The sequence below is a fragment of the Hemibagrus wyckioides genome, linkage group LG03 (genome assembly GCF_019097595.1).
Source record: "Hemibagrus wyckioides isolate EC202008001 linkage group LG03, SWU_Hwy_1.0, whole genome shotgun sequence".
Lineage (NCBI taxonomy): Eukaryota > Metazoa > Chordata > Actinopteri > Siluriformes > Bagridae > Hemibagrus > Hemibagrus wyckioides.
Window position 1 is genome coordinate 24,543,790 of NC_080712.1, and position 21,971 is coordinate 24,565,760.

Here is a 21,971-nt window from a genome sequence, read left to right on the forward strand (position 1 = left end):
TGGGCTTGGCCCCTTAGTTCCAGTGAAAGGAACTCTGAATGCTTCAGCATACCAAGACATTTTGGACAATTCCATGCTCCCAACTTTGTGGGAACAGTTTGGAGCTGGCCCCTTCCTCTTCCAACATGACTGTGCACCAGTGCACAAAGCAAGGTCCATAAAGACATGGATGACAGAGTCTGGTGTGGATGAACTTGACTGGCCTGCACAGAGTACTGACCTCAACCCGATAGAACACCTTTGGGATGAATTAGAGCGGAGACTGAGAGACAGGCCTTCTCGTCCAACATCAGTGTGTGACCTCACAAATGCGCTTCTGGAAGAATGGTCAAAAATTCCCATAAACACACTCCTAAACCTTGTGGACAGCCTTCCCAGAAGAGTTGAAGCTGTTATAGCTGCAAAGGGTGGACCGACGTCATATTGAACCCTATGGATTAGGAATGGGATGTCACTTAAGTTCATATGCGAGTCAAGGCAGGTGAGCGAATACTTTTGGCAATATAGTGTAACTCCCATTCAATACTTTTTACCCAAACAAGCCATTATATGTATTGAGAACAGTAAATTAATAGACCTGTGCAGTTTCAGTGAAGTCTCAAGGTCAACTGGGATAAAGGACAGGAGAGGCTTCTTTGGTTGGATGTGACACTGTCCATGACCATTAATTACCTTTTGTAAAAACAAAAAAGGCCATTAATTGCCTTCTGCTTGATTTAATTAGTCCCAAAGGGGAACCCTTAAAGGTTCTTTGTAGAAAATGCAAACCAGACCTACCCTTAAAAGGTTCCACTAGAGAAAACACTAACCATTCCCAGAACTTGTTAAAACACTACTGAAACCCTCATCCAGGTCCTTAATGACAAACCAGTAGCAGAATCATTGTAAACCTAACAAATTCAATCCTTTCCACTTGAATTATTTTTTCTTTATTATGCAGAGGGCTAAAAGAAAACAAGCCTTAGCACAAAGATGAGTTTGCATGTCAGCTGAGAAACTGATACAACAGATAATATGATGAAACTATTAGATTATACTCAGAAACACTGAATAGATAGGTATATTTCAATTTCAATTAAATTTATTTGTATAGCACTTTTAACAGTGGACATTGTCTCAAAGCAGCTTTATAGAAGTGTAGGAAAAAAGGTCTATGGTATATGATTTCAAATTTTCAAATTTGTTTCTGTCTAAAATACAGTATTTGACGTTTTAATCAGAGAGAATGTTTGGCTCTCAAGCCCCCAACGGATTGCTTATGAAAATGCCAGGCTTTTGGTTCATATTACCATATAAGCATAACAGACAACTGTGGAACAGATGCTCATACAGAGCTCTTAGAGTCTAATAATTGTTGGTGTGGGATTGTGGGTTATGGGTTTTAGTCCTAAAATAAATAAAATAAAATAAATAAAAATGTAATTAACAATTTGTGTCCTCAATTTATGTTTTAAAGGGGGGTTTTCAATGTCATTTGCAGGCAGTGAATCAAGAAGAAAGTGACTACAAATAATTACAAGAATTTTCATTTTGCATTTATTTTATTATAACTAACAAGCAATATAATCAAGTTCTTCTGTTCTATATTCACAGACATAATATTGCAATACCTTGGGTGTTTTTATATGTAGTTACATTGAAATGAACTGTACTCACATGTGTTAAAGTTCACCAGAAAGGGAACAAGATGCAAATGACACCTGTTCATAATGCAAGTGGACTCAAAGGGGTCTCAGTTGTCTTTCTATAAAGTTTAGCATTAATGAGACCTCACACACTACAACTCCTTTACCATAGTTCAATAGTGCATATGCTGTATGTGTCACTGACACATACTTTCAGTAACACTGAAATTGACCTATAAATTGTGCCTATAAATTGACCTTGATTTAATTATAAATTAAAAAGAAATTGACCTATAAATTGTGCAACATCTTGAAGATTTAATATGAAGATGTTGCAAGTTTTATTGATTTATTTTATTAGGATTTTCAAATGTATGCAAATTTGTGATATTGTTGATATTGATCCTGTTGACTCCTTTGGTTTACTGTGGCATGTAGGTGAATTTGTGTTTTGTTGTGGAGTCATTACAACAAAAAGCGGACATACAGAATACAAAGATTCTCGGAAACTCATGGAAATGTGTCTGATACTATTTTTCACTCAGGTTGTTATTGCTATTATTTGTAATAAAAACCTTTTTGTTGAACTGATTTAGAATGCCAAACAGAATCATTTTAACTTGTGCTTGCAGACTTTTGGATCCACTGTATATGCAGCAAGTTCAAAGCAAAATTTGAAGCAGACTGAGACAATTTAGTTTTCACATACACCCATCAAGTGTATCACAAAATGAACCACAAACAAATATAACAAATGAACTCAGACCCCTCTAAAGTGACCCAGATGCACACACCACCTTCAGAGGGATCAGAGTCATTGAACTTACTGGCCTTTACTCTTCTCTCTGTCACATGCTCATGTGCATTGCCACCATACAGCTCAGTGAAGTGTTTAGCCAGCATGTGCCATGTGATGATTACTGACAGACACACGCTTTTAACCCAGTCTAAAACCATCCCTGTCTGACACTTATCACAGAGTGTGAATGCAGTGCATATCCAAAAGCATCCAATACACATGAGTGTACTATATTACACACTATCAACTACTTTGTATCATCAAAGCTCACAAATTAACAGTGATTTCTAGCACATATAGAGGACATTCACCAAGACACATTTATATTTTTGCTGCTGCTACTACTGCCAGTATTGATGGAAAATCTTGACTGTTACATTTATGAGTATTGCTTCGAAATGTACCCTTATAAATGACTGAAAAACATTCCCATGTCTGAAATACACATATCATTTAAAATACATGCCAAAATAAATAGATTTAAAATATTTAATACTGCCATTTCAAGAATGATGTAGCAATACTTCAAGAAAGAAGGTTATAATATTATGAAGAAAGGGAATTATAGTTACACTGATCAGGCATAACATTATGACCACCTGCCTAATATTGTGTTGGTCCCCCTTTTGCTGCCAAAGCAGCCCTGACCTGTCAAGGCATGGACTCCACTAGATCCCTGAAGGTGTGCTCTGGTATCTGGCACCAAGATGTTAGCATCTAATTTCCGAGGTGGATGGCAGGACCCAAGGTTTCCCAGCAGAACATTACCCAAAGCATGACACTGCCTCCGCTGGCTGCATTCTTCCCTTAGTGCATCCAGGTGCCATGTGTGCTCCTGGTAAGTGATGCACATGAATCCGGCCATCCACGTGATGTAAAAGAAAACGTGATTCATCAGACCAGGTCACCGTCTTCTATTGCTCCGTGGTCCAGTTCTGATGCACACATGCCCATTGGTGCCGTTTAAAGCAGTGCACTTGGGTCAGCATGGGCACCCTGACTGGTCTGCAGCTATGCAGCCCCATACGCAACAAACTGTGATGCACTGTGTATTCTGACCCCTTTCTATCAGAACCAGCATTAACTTCCTTCAGCAGTTTGAGCAACAGTAGCGCGTCTGTTGGATCGGATCACGCAGGCCAGCCTTCACTCCCCTTGTGCATCAATGAGCCCTGGCGGTCCATGACCCTGTCGCTGGTTCACCACTGTTCCTTCCTTGGACCACTTTTTACAGATACTGACCACTGCAGACGGGGAACACCCCACAAGAGCTGCAGTTTTGGAGATGCTCTGATCCAGTCGCCTAGCCATCACTTGTCAAACTCACTCAAATCCTTACGCTTGCCCATTTTTCCTGCTTCTAACACATCAACTTTGAGGACAAAATGTTCACCTGCTGCCTAATATATCCCACCCACTAACAGGTGCCATGATGAGGAGATAATCAGTCTTATTTACTTCACCTGTCAGTGCTCATAATGATATGGCTGATCGGTGTATATACATGTTTTTAAAACTACATTTTTGGGAATTTAGATACTTTTTTCTCTCCCTCTGCATATCCTGTGCTGATACCCTCATACTACAAATTTATTCTTGTAATAATGTAACGACTTACTGGCTTACTATCTTTAAATATTATGACTTTATTCAGAGAGTATTAAAATGAATTCATTATTAAACACTGCCATTAAAACAGAAAAAAAAATACAGCAGTGTATCTGTAAAGTTAATGGCTGATGCTCACATTTGATCACACACATCTTTGATAAATAAGGGTAAGATCTGTGTTCTCTCTGAGGCTCAAATTCAGGCTGTTATACTCATAAATACTTACTGGGCAATGAATACAAAAAAAATCCATTTAAATCTATCCATTTCTCCACAGAATTAGATTAATATGAATTCCTGGCAACGTGAACAGTTGCACTGCTGTGTACTGAATAAATGTTTATCTTTTCCACAGTCACTGAGGTCTCTTGTATTGTCTTAATTTTTCCAGTGTTGTGACAGGCTGCAAGACAATGGTTTAAATAAAACATCTAATAATATATGATCTAATAATATATAGCCGTGAGGAAAAATGTAAAACGTATGTTGTTTTGTTTTCAGACTTGTAGCAGGTAAGCTAGAAATACTTAAAAAGCTAATACACAAGCAAGAACAAACAAACAACTAAAAATCACAACAGATAAAGATCAGATATAGCTAAAAATCTAAACATATAAACATTCAAAATAATTAAGGGCATTACAAAACCTTTAAAATAGAATCACATAGAATAATATCCACACTTTATAGTCAAGAAATATAGAATAGTACAATTAAAGCTAAAAATCTTTCCTATACAATATATATATATATATATATATATATATTTATTTATTTATATATATATATATATATATATATATATATATATATATATATTTATTTATTTATTTATTTATTGAGCTCTGTCTTCCTGAAAGATGAAAACACATTTGCAATGTCTGTTCTATGTGAAATATTGAACTAACAATGAGTGATAATGGTAAGAGCTACACTACAGTATGACCTATGACCTAAAATCTGCCGCTGACAGTATTTTGATTTGGAACACTGTGCCAGGACCAGCATTAAAAATGAGTAAAAGCCCTGAATAGGTACTGATGGAGCAGCTAAGAAACAACAGATGGAGAGGGATTTTGGTGGCGGGGGGTTCAGTACGAATGCTCTAGTGAGCTTTGTCTTCTCTCGTATGAGGACAAGGCTGCACGCTCTTCAGCAACGGTAATCCAATTTATGCTGAAGTGGACAGGCAGAGGTTCAATTATGACCAGGCAACACATGCCAAAAAAACATGCAAGAGTAGTGTGCACACGAGGAATTGGCCACGGCTGGACACAGTTCCAACCTTCTGGAAAGCATGAAGACACCTTTGACAGGTACAACAGCTTCACAACTAAGATGCTGGGAGATTAAAAAGTAATCTTGAAAGGTAAAATAGAAATTATAGAAAAGATTTTTTCTTTTTTTCAGTCAACAGACTACAATCCTATTGAGCCTTCATTACATTTAAACACTCAGGAAAGAATGCATAATTAAAATAGATTAAAACAAGATAATATAATACAAAATATATGGTAGGCTCAAAACAAGTTAAATTGTGTAAGTAAAGAAATATAAAGTGTGAGCATTTTTCATGACATTAAGCCAATAGATGGAAATTATGAATCTGAATCTATAGTTTTCCCAGGCTTCATTCTGACTGCTAAATAATGAATATTTTTTGTATCCAAAATCTGCCACTAATAATAGTCACCTTATTGATACAGGAGAGCTGGAACACGTTATTTCCCATGCGGCAGAAGACAGAAAATTACAGCGTCCACACAGCGCCACCTGCTGGACACACATATAAACTCCACAACATACATGGGTTAGGGCTGTAGGCGAATTAACAAACCATGTTGACCTAAATAAAATAGCAACATCAGTGACAGGCAAATCTTACAATTATTCTCATTAAAAAAGTAAATGAAAAGAAATGGCTGGAAAAATCTGCACGTAAACCTGCGAACCTGTTTGATTTCACTGTATGACTGGTGATGATTCCATCCAGAAACAGGAAGAGAGGTTTGATACAACAAGTTTGTAGCAGCCAGCTTTTTGGAAAGTTGCTTTTCTGGAGCTAACTTGTTTTTTTCCCCCATAGTTACTTCACTAGCACTTCACTTCACTCTTTGAATGAAGCAAATGGTATAATTTAATAAAGAATAATTTAAAATTTTGCTTGTTGGTTGCACAAGATGTTTAGTGAAGGCTTAGGCTCTGTGTGTGTGTGTGTGTGTGTGTGTGTGTGTGTGTGTGTGTGTGTGTGTGTGTGTGTGTGTGTGTGCGCATACAGGATGTGTGGGGAAACCACTAGGGTCGTTGGTACTGTTCAGAGTCACCTCTACACATGAAACTCTTTGGTATGAGTCACTTCTCTAATTGATGGTCTCTGTGAAGATTGAACAAACGACAATAAAAGGAAGTTATTAGTATAGAAATTGAAACACATTAAAGGTGTCATTAATTAATAAATAGCGCCATTGAGTTTTTGTTTGGTTTTGTTTTTTGTAGTGTAGTGAGCTGTAGTGAGCACTGAAACAAATCAATATCCTGTGAGAGCTCAAACACTGACAGGATATTGCTTAATTAAAGTCAGCTAGGTTTGTTGTTGCAATTGGAGATTAGTTTAGTCTGTGGAACTTTCTAGCAGTGGTGTGGGTTAGTACAGTTGGGGGGACTGTCTCAGTTAAGCTGAGTTGGTTGAAGTGTTGCTACACAGGAAGTAGCAAAGCTGAAAGAACTTGCACAGCCATGGACGCTTGTTATCATCTACTTCTAGTCTTCCTACTTGCTGGATTTTGTTCATCTGGTAAGAAATACAAAAATATACCACTACCTTTGTGAGTTTTAAATATTAAGAGCCTTTAATATTAAAACAGCAAAGTTTTGCCCTTGAAAACTGTGGTGTCTGCTTTTCAGTATAACTAGTAAGCATCTAGAACTTGTCTATGACTTTCAAAGATTGTGTAGTTGATCCTGTACACCAGCGGTCTTCAACCATTTTGAGCATACCTTGGGGGTCAAAATGTGAAGCTTTCTTGCAATATTTTGCCAAAAGTAACAAAAAATCCCACCAAGAGTAACTATCTACTGTAAAAAGGTTGACACTCTACATCAGTCACTTTTCATTTTCCCTGTAAAATGGCAGGTTGTGCTTTTTGTGTGTATGTGTGAAAGAGAGACCTCTGCAATTTCAAAGCTGACAGCCAGGTTTAAATAACCTGTGATCACAAAAGAATAACCAGTGAAACACATCCACCAACCGCACACTAACAGCAACACTGTAAAAATGAATACAGTAAAATATTTGGGTAATAAAACAAACCACTATGTCCTTTATTAATTTATTTTTTTTAATTGGGCCTTTTCCATCCTGTTGCTGTTATTCTATTGAACTTTTAAAAATCATGTGGACAGAGAGAGAGAGAGAATGAATGAGTGAAGGAACTGAAAAGTGGTGAAAGAGTGCTTACAATCCGTTTTCTTAACACAATATTAACAGTTTAAATTATACAGGCCACACGGTTAATATTTTAACAGTGTTGTGTTACCTGCACTCTCTCGAAGTCATTGCTCTGTAATGTGGAGTATAGCTTCAGACTCTCAGTCTAATGCGGTTGCTCAGGTGTCAGATGTGTACACATAGCACGTGTATACACATGTGCTAGAAAAACAATGTTTAAATCCTTTAGAATTAGATCAGAAATGTCCTCAAATAGCAACTCTACTCTTCTCACTTGGGTTGCTGAATGAAGCAGCACACCGTTACTTATTTTTGTTTTTAAAGTATGTGAATAACGTGTCAGAGGTGAGAGACATCACTTCTTTAATCAGTGAGGAGGCTCGTTGTGCTTGGACGGGAGATAGCTAAGATGGACTGGAGCCTCGTAGCAGCTGTAGCTGTCTCGATGAGTTTTGTGAAGAGTGATTGTTGGGCTCTTTTAAAACCAATTTTAAGCCTTGAAATATTTCCTCTTGTTTTTCGCTCTTCGGTATGAATCCTTGAATTTCAGAAATTGCGGTGATGGAGCCCCCCTTTTCAAAAATGTTTAAACCTGGTGAATTGTCCTCACCTTTTCTGTCACCATTGTAAAAGCATATTCTTTTTCTCATTTTGCACTGAAATGTTAGATTTACGCCTTCTTTTGTTGCTCGGTCTGTTTCCAGAACAGTGTTCACTCATGTGATACAGCCTGAAATAGTTATCTACAAAGGTCACATGGTTACTAAAACCAATTACCCACACTATATTACCAAAGGTTTTAGGACAACCCTCCAAATCATTGAATTCAGGTGTTGTTTTTCAGTGGTTAGGCTTGGCCCCTTAGTTCCAGTGAAAGGAACTCTTAATGTTTCAGCATACCAAGACATTTTGGACAATTTCATGCTCCCAACTTTGTGGGAACAGTTTGGTGATGACCCCTTCCTGTTCCAACATGACTACACACCAGTTAACAAAGCAAGGTCCATAAAGACATGGATGAACGAGTTTGGTGTGGAGGAGGCCTGCACCTCAACCCAATAGAACACCTTTGGGATGAATTAGAGTGAAGACTGCAACCCAAGTTTTCTTGTCCAACATCAGTGCCTAACCTCACAAATGTGCTTCTAGTGGAATGGTCAAAAAACTTCATTAACACACTCCTAAACCTTGTGGAAAGCCTTCCCAGGAGAGTTAAAGCTGTTATAGCTGCAAAGGGCGGGCCAATTCCATATCAAATTCATGTGCATGTAAAGGTAGATGTCCCAGTTTTGGAATGGCTCATCTCAATGGAATTCATCCCAAAGGTGGACCTGGGTTTGTGCACTGGTGTGCAGTCATGTGGAAACAGGAAGTGGCCATCCCCAAACTGTTCCCACAAAGTTGGGCATGAAATTGTCCAAAATGTCTTGGTATGCTGAAACATTAAGAGTTCCTTTCACTGGAACAAAGGGGCCAATCCCAACCCCTGAATTCAATGATTTGGATGGGTGTCCCAAAACGTTTGCCAATATTGTGTACATAATTGTAATCATATCTTTTTTCTTTTTTTTTTATTCTTCCAGGGAAATCTCCAGTTCGTATCTTTGTCAAAGGGCCTGCTCCGGGCAAACCACAAAATGTCAGTAAAAATGATACAGATGTTAAACAGGCTGTCCTAACTGCAACCTACACCTTCAACAACATGTCCAATGATGCCTTCTTTTTTAAGGCTTCGGCTATTGATGAAGCACAAAGACAAGTAAGATCTGAAGTCTACCTCTTAATGTGTGAAATGTACTAAAATTAAAAACATACCGTCCATACTACCCTATTCCTTTTGTTCTCTCTTTTCTTTTAAATCACAGATAGTTAAAGGTATAAAGTACTTTCTCAAAATCGAGATGTCTCGGACTGTGTGTATGAAGAGAGAGATTAATGCTGACCTTGCAACCTGTGGCTTCCAGCTAAAACCTGACTTACAACAGGTGAAATGTTTGTTTTTGTTTTGTTTTTTTTACTTTGAAGAGTGTGTGGAAATCGAGAATGAAAGAGGGTGAAAATTTTAACTGCCATGAGATCCGTAGATCATCTTTGGATAGTCATTTCATTAATTTTTATTCAATAGTCAATCTTTTATCATTAGTATCAAATACTGCCTTTAGAAACATACTTAGTCAAATGTCATGTGTCTTTATTTTTCAGACTTTTCTCTGTAACTTTGAGGTATGGGCTACACCATGGCTGAAGATAATGAAGACCACACATTTCTTTTGCCTTCCTTCAGAAAAGTATTATTAATAACTATGCATCTGAAACAGCATGTGCATTGAATTTGAGTTATATGTTTAAGAATAAAATACTCAGTTGGCATGCACAATTGAAATGTGCCTTCAGGGATCATACAGAATACTTAGATACTGTTTATCTTGATCATACAGTAAAAAAAATACATTAGCACTATGACTGATATGTTGGGTAGTACAGAGGTTTCTTTAAGGTTCAGTAGAGTAGCTGTTTTTAAAGCTGTATTGTATCTTTTATATGAAGCCTGATATTGTGTAGTCTTTAGCTTTAGCCTCACAGTACTGTTCAATGCAAGATACGGACATGCTGTACAAACAGGTTCCTTTATTTTGTTTATTTATTTATTGTATACACTTTGCAGTAGCTGCTATGAATGCTCACAAAATGTCATGAGTTAATTTCACAAATTGGCCAAAATTAATCAACAGGAAATTATTGCTAATAGCCAGTTCCCTCTTTATAGCTAAAATGATCTTTGCAAATGGAAACTTAGAAACATAACTAATGTCAGCGTTTTCAGGTAAAGCAATTGATTTGTAAAATACTGCTTTGGCATTCCAGTGTTACATTTCAGTCCTGCAACTAGAAGTTATACATTTCACAAGTTGTCATCTGTACTGATATTTCTGTTGTTTTCGAGTAAATCAGCAGCTCTATTTTAAGGGCCAGATGATGGTTCAGTGCAAATAAAACGAATCACATTGCAAACACTGTGCACCTCCTGTCATAGGAGCAAAACAAATATAGAAATGTCATCTATTTAAATAAAGCAAGCTGACATCTGCAGGCATGCCTATATATACACCATTCAACACGAGAAAAGGAGAATTAAAATACTGAGTCACATGGCTCAGAACAAAAAAAACAAAACAAAAAACTTAACATACATTCACTGAGCACTTTATTAGGAACACCTATAGAACTAATCACTCGTGCAATTATCTAATCAGCCAAGTGTGGCAGCATTGCAGTATAAAAAATCATGCAGATACAGGCCAGCAGCTTCAGGCAGTGTTCACATTAACTATCAGATTGTTAATGACTGTTGTTGCCAGATGAGCTGGTTTGAGTATTTCTATAATCGCTGATCTCCTGAGATTTTCATAGACAACAGTGTCTAGAGTTTACTCAAAATGGTTCAATTGTGAAAAAATATCCAGTGAGCAGCCGTTCTGCAGACAGAAACACCTTCTTACTGAGAAAGGTCATCAGAGAATCGCCTGACTGGTTTGAGCTGACAGAAAGGGCTACAGTAACTCAGATAACCACTCTACACTGTTGTGGTGAGCAGAAAAGCATCTCAGAATGCACAATACTTCAGACCTTGAGATGGATGGATTATAACAGCAGAATGTCAGGTTCCATGTCCAGAATGTCAGGAACCATGTCAGGTTCCACTTCTGTCAGCCTTAGAAAAGAAAGCTGTGGCTGCAATGGACAACTGCTCACCACAACTGGACAGGTAAAAGACTGGAAAAACGTAGACTGGTCTGATTCACACTGAAGGTAGGGTCAGGATAAGTTATTGTTTGAATGCTACAGCCTATTCGTTGACAACTGTGTGCATTGCTTCGCGGTCACAATTTACGCAACTAATGGCTACTACCAGTCTGATAACGCACCCTGTCACAAAAAGTCAAACTGGATTCATGAACATGGCAGTGAGTTCAGTGTTCTTCACTGGTCTTCCCAGTCACCAGATTGGAATCCTATAGAACACCTCTGGGATGTGGTAGAACAGGAGATTCAGCATGGACGTTCACCTGAAAAATCTGTAGAAATTGTGTGATACAATCATGTCAACATGGACCAGAATCTCAAAGTTTCCCACATTGTGTGAAATCCATGCCACGAAGAATTGGGGCTGTTTTCCTAATAAAGTGCTCAGTGAGTGCAAGTCAAAGCTGAATGACAGCATCTCTATTCAATGCAGGAATGAATGTGAAGGATTCTGTTTTCTCAGTTCAGCAGTGGATTATGGGAGAAGGTAAAAAAAAACGGTTTGTTGCATCTTGAGGAAATGTTACATGACTGATAATCAAGCCCCAGTGACTTACAGTCCCATGTTCATGTAGGACTGTTTTACACTTTGCTCAAGTCCAGTTTACACAGATAAGGAGAGCGGAAGGAGCCCAAGTAAAGGTAACCATTGTGCTCATGGGCCTCACTGATGTAGGCTGCCACAGTGCCGTGTGGGTCGTGGAAACTGCGTACACAAGTACCTCCATCCTGCAGCTCCACCACCAGACTGTAGCGTGGCACAAACTTCATTAATGTTTCCTGGCTGAAGAGCTAAAAAACACACAGACAAACTAAAAATGAGCAATCTGGCACAGAGAACTCTGTTACTGTCTTACAAAGATCCCACCACATTATATAAAACGAGTTGAGTACAGTGCCTCATATATGACTTTCAGATTTAGAATAATTTGACCGTCAGCAACTTGAATGCTAGAACAAGAGAACCAAGAATCACTGATTTAATAAATCTGCTGCAGTTCCCAAAAGGATTATTAGCACCCTTGGTAGAGATGCTCAAAACAGGATGTCAGGGCAAATAAAAAAAAAAAAAAAAAGCCATTGTTGTTTATAAACTGAAAATATGAGAGCAATAAATCTTTTCAACGACGTAAAATATTTCAGTTTATTGAAAATTGTTTTGATACACAAAAATTAAACAAGTCATATTTAAATATTTGAAGCTAAACTGAACCATAAGAAACACTTTTGTCTTCCGGACATCTTATTTCATCAGAGTATAAATATGAGATGACAAAAAGGCGAGACATTTTTTGTTATCCTTCAACTTGGCAAAAATCTGAAAATTCTCAAAATGAGAATTAAATGAGCCCATTTCTATAACAATAGCTTCATACCTTATATAACTATTTCCACTAAAAGGGCAATTAATGACTGAAGCTTTGAGGACTCAAGTAGAGTGTTACATACCCTACAATGATTTAACTGGCATCCCTTGTCACATTTATGCACACAGCCCCATCCAAAAAAAAGTAATGAGTGCCCTTTGGGCTATTAAAAGTTGTGAATTTGTGTTGCAGGACAACTGACAATGGACATGCTGGAGGTTTTTCAGAACAGGAGACTAATGAGAAAAACTTTTTTTTTTTTAACTGATTTTTTTTTTGGCTTAAAATAATGACTGGATTACGGACCACCTTTAAATCCTGAGGGATGTCCCGCTTGGAATACTGTTCAGAATTGCAAACAGCGCTGGAGAGACCATTATACTACAATCATGTAATCCCTGTGGACCTATCTTACACGGCATTGACAATTTTGCGATATTTGCAGCTGGTACTTTTCAGCAAGGGCTGATGAGGTCTGGCATTGCTGATGACTCATCTCTGAACCATGTCTTGCCAGCCACATAGCATGGCATAAATAGTTTCTCACCCACATGCATCAAACAGGCTAACATCAAAATGCAACTGGCAGCAGTTTCTGATTTTGAAGCATAACTGAATATACCCATGTTTAATAAATGCCAGCGTTACTAGAGAAAGTTAAGAGAAGCTACCATAGTTCCACAAACATTCACTTGATCTGATGAGTGAATAGTTTGTATAAACCTAATTGCTTAATTGCCTGGGTCAATATATTTTATTTAACACTGATGCATTACATTATTCATGTTCTGAAATGAGACTTTGATTTGACCAGCTTTTGTATAAACAGTTACAAAAATACTTCAACAGTATATTTCTACTTATAAATAATTATTAATAGTGACACTTTTCAGGGGACCTAAATCTTACCCTGGCAAATTTATTGAAATGACGCCCCAGAAGATTTTAAATTAAAATCTCAGTCTCTGCCAGGACACTAAAGCTGGGTCATAGTTAGCTCTTCCTGTAGGACAACAATCAGTTACAGTTTCAAAAACACAAACAAAATGATCCTTAGACAGACAAACGAGCTTTAGAAATACAAACCTTAAATATGAGATTCTTAATCCAGGGTCTTTGTGACAAGAAGTCGAGCATGGAGAAGCCAGGGTTTGGCCGGATGGCAGACATGGCCACCCAGTACCCACCAGAGGAGCTGCGGCGGAGGTTGTCAGGAAAGCCAGGCAGGTTTTCTATAAAGGTGTCCATGCCTCCCTTATTGAGACCAGCTACGTGAATCCTTTGGGCAATTAAACAATACAGAAAACGAAATCACATTATCACCAATAACCTTAGAAAGTAATGAATGAGATTAATAAAACCGCTATAGTCAGGTCTGGGGCATGTTATTCTTTATCAATAAAAAAGGAAAGTGCTGTTTAATGTAACCTTGATATTACATGGTTTGAAATGGCAGTCTATTTTCACTTAAGCAGTACCTGTTTCACTCATGTCCCTTAATTAATCCTGTGTAGCTGACCAGAATCCTGAATCTCTGTATGATCTCCCTGGGGACATTTACAGGGATCTAATTCAGTATGCTTAATTCACAAAGAATGTGAAACATTTCCCCAGTAATGTGGTTAACAATCAATAAAAAGCCATGGGTGACTCATTAGCAAGTTCCTACTGGTGTGTATTAACTGCAACTGGGCGATTTTTGGTATCCTTCCATAATGTAGTGTGTGACTGGGTTTCTTCATCGTTATTTGAATTAAATGCTGAATAACATGAATCGTTCTAGTTCCCCATGTAACAAAGCTTAGAAACAACGAGCCTACACAAGAACATTTTCTACACTCCCCCTTGTTGTGCCCACACGAGCTTCACTAATAGAATGAATGTGGCATTTGTCTCTCAACGCTGGAAGCTTAATGAAGAATTCTGTTACCTAGGCAACAGCAAGCTTGCATCATTCATCCAGGTAAAGCGTGTGTGTGTGTGTGTGTGTGTGTGTGTGTGTGTGTGGAGACTTGCACTAGCTCCAGCAGACGTGAGCAGTATGAGAACAGCAAGGGGGTGGAGCACATTTCCGTACAGAACTCGTCTGTGAGAAGTGATAAAGTAGGAAGGTCAACAGGGTCGAATTTTAGACATGACATTAAATCGACTGCGGTCCAAAAAGGGAGCCTCTGAAATTAGTGTGTGAATAACATGCAAGTGTGTGGAGATGTGGGAAGGGGAAAGCGAAAGGCAAAGCTAATTTAATCTGTCAAATTCAGTAAGAATGTGAGAATTCCCTCTAGTTTATCAGCGCTTCAGGGTAGTGTATTAAAATCATGAAACACATAAGTGGCTTAAGTGACATCACTGTCTTTTTTGTACAATTTCAGTTGAAAGACAACACTCCCCATTAATCATTAATGTTCATAAAGCAGAACCTGTTTCAAGGTCAATAAACCTTAGGCTAATTCAGCTGTGTGTACTCATACTGACCTGTAAGCTGTCCTGAGTGAATTGAACCGTGTTGTGAATGTAAGGAGTTGGAAGAGCATTTGGAAATTAACTAAAAATTGATTTAATCCATTGGTAATTTTTACCAAAGTTTACATTTGGGAAGATAACCATGCTGCTTGGTGCCTTTCTTCAGGCTCGTTTCACTCGTCATTTGGAGTGTTATTGCACACACTAAACATAGAGCTGGGTGTATTTTCCCAAATCACATGCTAGCATACTAAATATTTCATACATATTAAAATATATATTTGTATATGTATTACCTGGTAGTAGCTAAGCTACCTATTTACTATTGAGTTCAATCTATTTGTTCGTTGGTTGCGCTGCATGTTGGACAGGGATCAATTACAGTGAATTATTCACAAGCATCATGTGAAATATTTGCTTGTTCGTTAATTTAAACTATATGCTAATCATGGTTATTGAAATGAATCCCTCATGTGATCTAGATAAAAGTCAGTGATTTAACTAACATGGTATTGTCATTACCATGACATGGTATCGATCATTGTTGAAATGAAAAAATGGTTTTAAGTAGTGTTCATATTTTCTCAGTCTTACTGCAACATCTAATCTTAAAAACACACCAAAAAAGAGAGTAAAGTCCATTTTTACAATATAGCCCAGATACCCAGCAAACAGGAAGAAGGAAACTTACCTCCGTATTCTTGCCATCGTAGTTTCAGCAACAAGAACAGACTCTTCGTCGGGAAGGAGTTGGATGCCGTTAGGGAAGCGCAAGTTCTCCATCATGACTGCAACCTCTTTAGTCTCAGTATCATACTCCAGAACCCTAAAATACCAAATCAGTATCAGCAGCAATGGTGTTAAACAAACTGCCTTAATACATATACATTATTAATTGTAGCAGTAACCTACATTAAAAACAATATTACCCGAAACTACAGTAAAAACAAAGCCACAAAGAAAGCCATTGACTAAAGAGTCAATTACCTGCCATCTGCTGTGGCCTCCATGATAAGTTTCATGAAGTCCCTACGCTGCCACCTGCTGCTGGAATCAGTGAAATACACCTTCTTCCCATCCTGTGTCACATCCAGGTCATTGACAAATGAGAGCCGTCGACCCCCGATCAGCTTCTTGGTGCTCACTAGTTGTGTTGTCTCACCTGAAGGCCAAAGTCAGAGGAGTGGGTCACTGAGACACTAATGCATGGGCAACAGTATGGCACTTTGACAGGAGAGTAGATACTCTATATTCTTCAGAATAAAGTGAGGCTCAGATAACATAAGAATGTGGATGAGCTCATATTAAAATAATGTGTTTCTAGTTTGTGATTGGCTATTAAGTCTAGGTTACTAGACTAAATCAAGGTACTGCTTAATAAATATATATATAAATATATAATATAGTACTGTAAGTATGGAATATAATCAGAATGTTGGATGTCTATTTAGATGGGTTTGGCAAATGTTAATGCGGATCAGACCATGGCTATTATTTTCCCATGAAAAACATCAATAGAAATGTCTTTTTTTGGCCTAGTTGGCAGTGGTCAGGATAAAGTACAATATTAAGCTTGATTAAAGCTCTAGAGAAAAGGGAAAGAACAAGAGAAAAACTACATGGAGAAATGTTTTTCTTTATCTAACCTGTGACAGGATTAACCTCAAACAGGCCCAGGTAGGCATCAGCCACAAACAAGGTGCCATTCGGACCCACTCTGATTCCAAGCGGCCGGCCACAAACGTGTTCTTGCTCGGGATACCCTTTACAGAAATAAAAAAGAGTGAAACAACTGTTGGCTCCATGTTTACAGTATATCACATTCTAAAAACAACGGGTCATTAAACAAGCTGCATTACTGAAGATGACGTTAGGGGTGTAATGGCAGCACTGACAGCATGGACTGTGAATTCTCCTCACTTGGCTCTCCTCACTTCATCACTTGAGTTCATAATTAGAGGTGTGTGGAATCGTTATTATTATAGTTCAGAGGTGTTTCATAATGCCCTTTCCCGATAAGACTGGATACCCTTGTTATAGTTAATATTTTGTTTGTATCTGCCCACAATGTTTTTTAATAGATTTCTATTTCCCAAAACATAAACATGCTAGTAGCTCAATATAACCCTGACCTGGCAGATAGCATGGACTGCAAAGTTTTAATCTGAGCCTCATGCAAACAGCTCAAATGAATTTATACCATAACACCCATTACACTTTCCTGTCTCTAAACCTGTTCCTGTGTTTCAGGCAAGGTCCATAAAGGCATGTAAGAAATCGAGTGACCTGTACAGAGCTCTGACCTCAACCCCACTGAACATGGTATGATGATGTTATGGTGATTGTTTGACCCCATGTGTTCTGTTTTTCAAAGAAAAACTGAAAGTGAGGGAAAAAAAAGAAAATGAGAAAGAAAGAAAGAGGAACGCAGCCAGAGACATCAGAGTGACCCGGAACACCTTCCCGCTGTACGTGCTGAAATTCAGATGATGAATGCACTTAAACAATTAGAATCATAAGTAATGTGATATATGACCCAGATTGAAAGAACCACAATCAGATTTCTGAGCAAAGACTTCTGAACTGATATTGAGCTGCCTGAACAGCTTCAGTGTGCCTCTGGCAGAGCTTATCAGTGTATTCCTTCATTTGCGTGTGTGTGTGTGTGTGTGTGTGTTGCTATAAAATCTCTTACAGAAAATCATCTGAAGAAAATTCTAGGAAGAGTGTAACTATTAAAGTTGTAAAAGAAGCAGGACGTTTTGTGCAAAAACAGTCACACAACTGTGAAGCCAATACGCTAGATGATGTAAAAGCTTTCTCTACTCTGTGTAAATAAATGCAAGGTGTAACTGCAGTGTGTGCACTTGTGCAATAATACAGAGAGGAAGGAAGGAAGGAAGGAAGGGAGAGAGAGAGAGAGAGAGGGAGGGAGGAAGGAAGGAAGGAAGGAAGGAAGGAAGGAAGGAAGGAAGAAAGAAAGAAAGAAAGAATAGGCGAAAGAAAGAAAGAAAGAATAGGCGAAAGAAAGAAAGAAAGAATAGGCGAAAGAAAGAAAGAAAGAAAGAAAGAAAGAAAGAAAGAAAGAAAGAAAGGAAGAAAAAAAGAAAAAAGAAAGAAAGAAAGAAAGAAAGAAAGAAAGAAAGAAAGAAAGAAAGAAAGAAAGAATAGGCGAAAGAAAGAAAGAAAGAAAGAAAGAAAGAAAGAAAGAAAGAAAGAAAGAAAGAAAGAAAGAAAGAAAGAAAGAAAGAAAAGGCGAAAGAAAGAAAGAAAGAAAGAAAGAAAGAAAGAAAGAAAGAAAGAAAGAAAGAAAGAAAGAAAGAAAGCACGGTAGAAGACTGCACGTTGCCACAAATGACAGAAAAGGAGATACACCCGTTTTAAGACAGAAAATGCAGCTGTTTTTCCGTTTCTATGCTATACAACTTTCTTTATTTAAAGTATAAATGAGGAAAGAAAATCAAGTCTAATTTTAAAAAGGTGTGTGACATTTTCATCACATAATTAAAAAACGATTTCATTTTCGTTTTTTTGTTTCTGTTTATAAAAAGAAACTTAAAATACCAAAAAGTACACGGACCCTATTCATATCAGCATTTGTTTCTGTCTAAAAAAGACATTATCTGTATCTAAATATTTACGTTTGGTTGTTGTGTAGTGGTAAGAATCACAGTGATCACAATAGTTTACAATATTTATAATATTTTATAATAGCTCTCATGCCACGACATGACAGACATGACTTAATATAAGTATATGAGAAAACAGTCATGCATCATCAGGTTTCCAACTTTCAGGAGAAACCTAACAACCAACAGTTGAACTTACAGAATCTATTCACTCAACAGCTATTCAGTGATCCATTTAAGGAGAGTCGTGAGAGAAACCTAATTATGACAGAGAATGACAACTCATTTCTCAGTGCTTTATCATTTGTATATTGTTCATTTAATGTCCTCGGATCTATTGACAAAGTCTTACACCATTGTAAAATGTTGCAACACAGCCAGTGAGGAAACAGTTTGTCCTTTTCACTTACCACATGGAGGCTTTCCCAGAGTTGCCACAACATTGATTTTTCTACCGTCAATTTTCACAATCTTTCCATCTGCAGTACCAGTGTAAAGAATATCTGCAAGGGGAAAAGAGAGTAAAATAAAAGACTAAAAAGGTCTTATCAGGAAGAAATATAACATAATATAATTGTAATGTAATGTAATATAATGGCAGTAAAAATAAAGACAAAAGACATTATAGTTTAACCAGACGGTCATCACAGACAGGTGACCTTTGCCCCACTTACTGTTACTACTAATGCTGTGCTGCTCCTTACACAAGAGAAAAAAAACAAAGAAAGACAATGAATGTCAGAGATCACACTGGCTGCACATACTGACCTCCAATATTAGCGATAGATTCAGGCCCAGTGAGGTGGTCCTCAAACAGTCTTTCTGCCTGTCTAAGCTTTTGGTTGGGCTCAAAGCAACCAGTCATGAGCGGTGGTTCATTGAGACTATAAAACAACAACAAAACTTAAAATGCATAAAAAGGTGATAACATCAATTCATGCTTGAGTTCTTGGGGAAAACAATTCCCAGCCCAGGCAATAACATTGGTGGAGGCATACTGCAGTGTCCAACAGGAGCAGCAACAAGATCAATCATTAAGCATCGACACAGAACTGAGAGATGAATATAAATGAGACTTGTTTGCAGATCAGTTTGACATTAGTGCCAAGGGTACTTAAATATGCAGCAGTGCTTCTGGAGTTACCCAGAAAAAAAAAAGCCAGATGAGGCAGGGAATGCAGGGAGCTCTACACTATTGCAGAAAAAAGAAACAGACTCTTTTATTACATAACTTCGTCCATTAAAAAAAACAGAACTATACATTACAGAAGCTCTTAAATGCAAGCAAGTACTACAGTAATCAAATAGAAATCCAGTCTGACAAGTTTAGCAGTGCCGGAAAATTAAATGGAGGAAGTAGTATGAAAATACACCGATTAACATTTGGAAACATCTATGATGTGTCAATGCTCTCATGAAGACTTCAAATGATTGACTCAGTCTACTGAAAATGAGAAAAGCTCCGAATCCCTTTGCTAAACACCCACAAAGAACCAAAAAGAAAATCAAGGAAAAAATGTTAAGTTGCTGCTTATGTGATATTTCAGAATAAGACTGTCAGGTTGAATCATATAACAGAATCTAAGGACAATATTATAAACAGGGCCCTAAATGTACAGTACAATTGAATGATTTCCCTACTTTAATTTAAACCCAAACCCTCCTCAATTTGCTCATTTGACTATAATCTCCCATCTAGCATATGACAGCTAAACCATGTGAAGTTACACAGACAGAGAGATCCATAGCATACCTGAATGCTTCTGGCTGAATGGGGGACTCCAGGAGAAAAATGACCACCAGGACTGGGAGAATCAGGAACGCAGCCAGAGACATCAGAGTGACCCGGAACACCTTCCCGCTGTACGTGCTGAAATTCAGATGATGAATGCACTTAAACAATTAGAATCATAAGTAATGTGATATATGACCCAGATTGAAAGAACCACAATCAGATTTCTGAGCAAAGACTTCTGAACTGATATTGAGCTGCCTGAACAGCTTCAGTGTGCCTCTGGCAGAGCTTATCAGTGTATTCCTTCATTTGCGTGTGTGTGTGTGTTGCTATAAAATCTCTTACAGAAAATCATCTGAAGAAAATTCTAGGAAGAGTGTAACTATTAAAGTTGTAAAAGAAGCAGGACGTTTTGTGCAAAAACAGTCACACAACTGTGAAGCCAATACGCTAGATGATGTGAAAGCTTTCTCTACTCTGTGTAAATAAATGCAGGGTGTAACTGCAGTGTGTGCACTTGTGCAATAATACACATATACAGGTAGACGTTGAACTTTCTCAGCTTGGACGTATAACGTATGATATGAAAATATGACCAAGGTGTACATGTACACATCTAACATACAGAGATGTATATGCAATCATCTTTTAGGTCTAACTTAAAAGAGAAGTAAAACAATCTAACTGGTTTAACAGTAGAGTTAGCAACCGGCTCACCTCGTGCTTTTGTATTGGGGTTCATGCGTTTCATCTGTTAAAATCTGAGGTCTATTCAGCTTCCTGAAGCGCAGTCCTTCCGGCTCATTCATACTGAAACGTCTGACCTTTCAGCTCCTACTAGTATTAATCACAATAAGTGCAGTGTAGCCGAGAGGTCCTTTCACATTAGCGGTACTACTGCGGTGTACAGCGGTGTGTGTGTGTATGTGTGTATGTGTGTGTGTGTGTGCGAGTGTGTGTAAAGGAGAGTGAAGTCAGCAACAACACTGCATTCGGTCGTTTATCAAAACCTCAAACAGTTATGAAATATTTTCTGAGTGAGGTTTTGGTTGCTAAACGTTCTAGTTTGGACATATTAATATTTTTTGCACAACCTACAATAAAATATATAGCGTAACATTACTGTAGCGTAACGTACTGGTCAATTGTTGTCATTTATTTATTTATTTATTTGTTTGTTTGTTTAATCTTCCTATCTATCTACATTTTTTAAAAAAAAAAAAAAACCTTCCCAATAATCTAAATTTATTTTAGTTTTTCTTTTTAAAGTAAATTTCGCAGGGTTTGTTTTATTTATTTATTTATTTATTTATTTATTTATTTAAGAGCATTGTGTGATATATAATGATGTAAGATTCTGGATGCTGTAAGTTTATTATTTATAAGTCTATCTTTGACAATTTAGGTTTTTTTTTTTGTTTTTTTAAAAAAACGTTTTCTGAATTTCTATATTTTCTGGCAGTCTGTAAATGAGTGCCTTAGACTTCCAC

At 37.6% G+C, this 21,971-nt stretch overlaps 2 protein-coding genes across 2 annotated transcripts; one reads left to right on the forward strand and one right to left on the reverse strand.

The window, feature by feature from the left end:
* Nucleotides 1-6,461: 6,461 nt before the first annotated feature.
* LOC131350917 (cystatin-F) lies at nucleotides 6,462-9,822 on the forward strand. The gene is made up of 4 exons (XM_058385925.1): nucleotides 6,462-6,829; nucleotides 9,067-9,242; nucleotides 9,349-9,468; nucleotides 9,686-9,822. The coding sequence occupies exons 1-4, from the start codon at nucleotides 6,772-6,774 to the stop codon at nucleotides 9,779-9,781; spliced, it is 450 nt and encodes a 149-aa protein (XP_058241908.1). The 5' UTR covers nucleotides 6,462-6,771; the 3' UTR covers nucleotides 9,782-9,822.
* Nucleotides 9,823-10,861: 1,039 nt separating this feature from the next.
* On the reverse strand, nucleotides 10,862-21,430 carry apmap (adipocyte plasma membrane associated protein). The gene is made up of 9 exons (XM_058385924.1): nucleotides 21,199-21,430; nucleotides 20,500-20,616; nucleotides 19,515-19,630; nucleotides 19,157-19,249; nucleotides 16,764-16,880; nucleotides 16,105-16,279; nucleotides 15,809-15,943; nucleotides 13,741-13,933; nucleotides 10,862-12,079 (listed from the first exon to the last, which is right to left on the reverse strand). Exons 1-9 carry the CDS (start codon nucleotides 21,288-21,290, stop codon nucleotides 11,870-11,872), a joined length of 1,248 nt encoding a protein of 415 aa, XP_058241907.1. The 5' UTR covers nucleotides 21,291-21,430; the 3' UTR covers nucleotides 10,862-11,869.
* Between the last annotated feature and the right edge of the window lie 541 nt (nucleotides 21,431-21,971).

What these genes read in the sequence shown, in the direction of transcription:
- LOC131350917 (XM_058385925.1), top strand. Translation starts at nt 6,772, where the DNA reads ATGGACGCTTGTTATCATCTACTTCTAGTCTTCCTACTTGCTGGATTT. An exon ending in TGCTGGATTTTGTTCATCTG is followed by an intron (nt 6,830 to 9,066) that starts GTAAGAAATACA and finishes TTATTCTTCCAG; the next exon opens with GGAAATCTCCAGTTCGTATC. An exon ending in TAAAACCTGACTTACAACAG is followed by an intron (nt 9,469 to 9,685) that starts GTGAAATGTTTG and finishes TTTATTTTTCAG; the next exon opens with ACTTTTCTCTGTAACTTTGA.
- apmap (XM_058385924.1), bottom strand. Translation starts at nt 21,290, where the DNA reads ATGAATGAGCCGGAAGGACTGCGCTTCAGGAAGCTGAATAGACCTCAG. An exon ending in CCCCAATACAAAAGCACGAG is followed by an intron (nt 20,617 to 21,198) that starts GTGAGCCGGTTG and finishes TCTGAATTTCAG; the next exon opens with CACGTACAGCGGGAAGGTGT. An exon ending in ATTCAGCCAGAAGCATTCAG is followed by an intron (nt 19,631 to 20,499) that starts GTATGCTATGGA and finishes GTTGTTTTATAG; the next exon opens with TCTCAATGAACCACCGCTCA.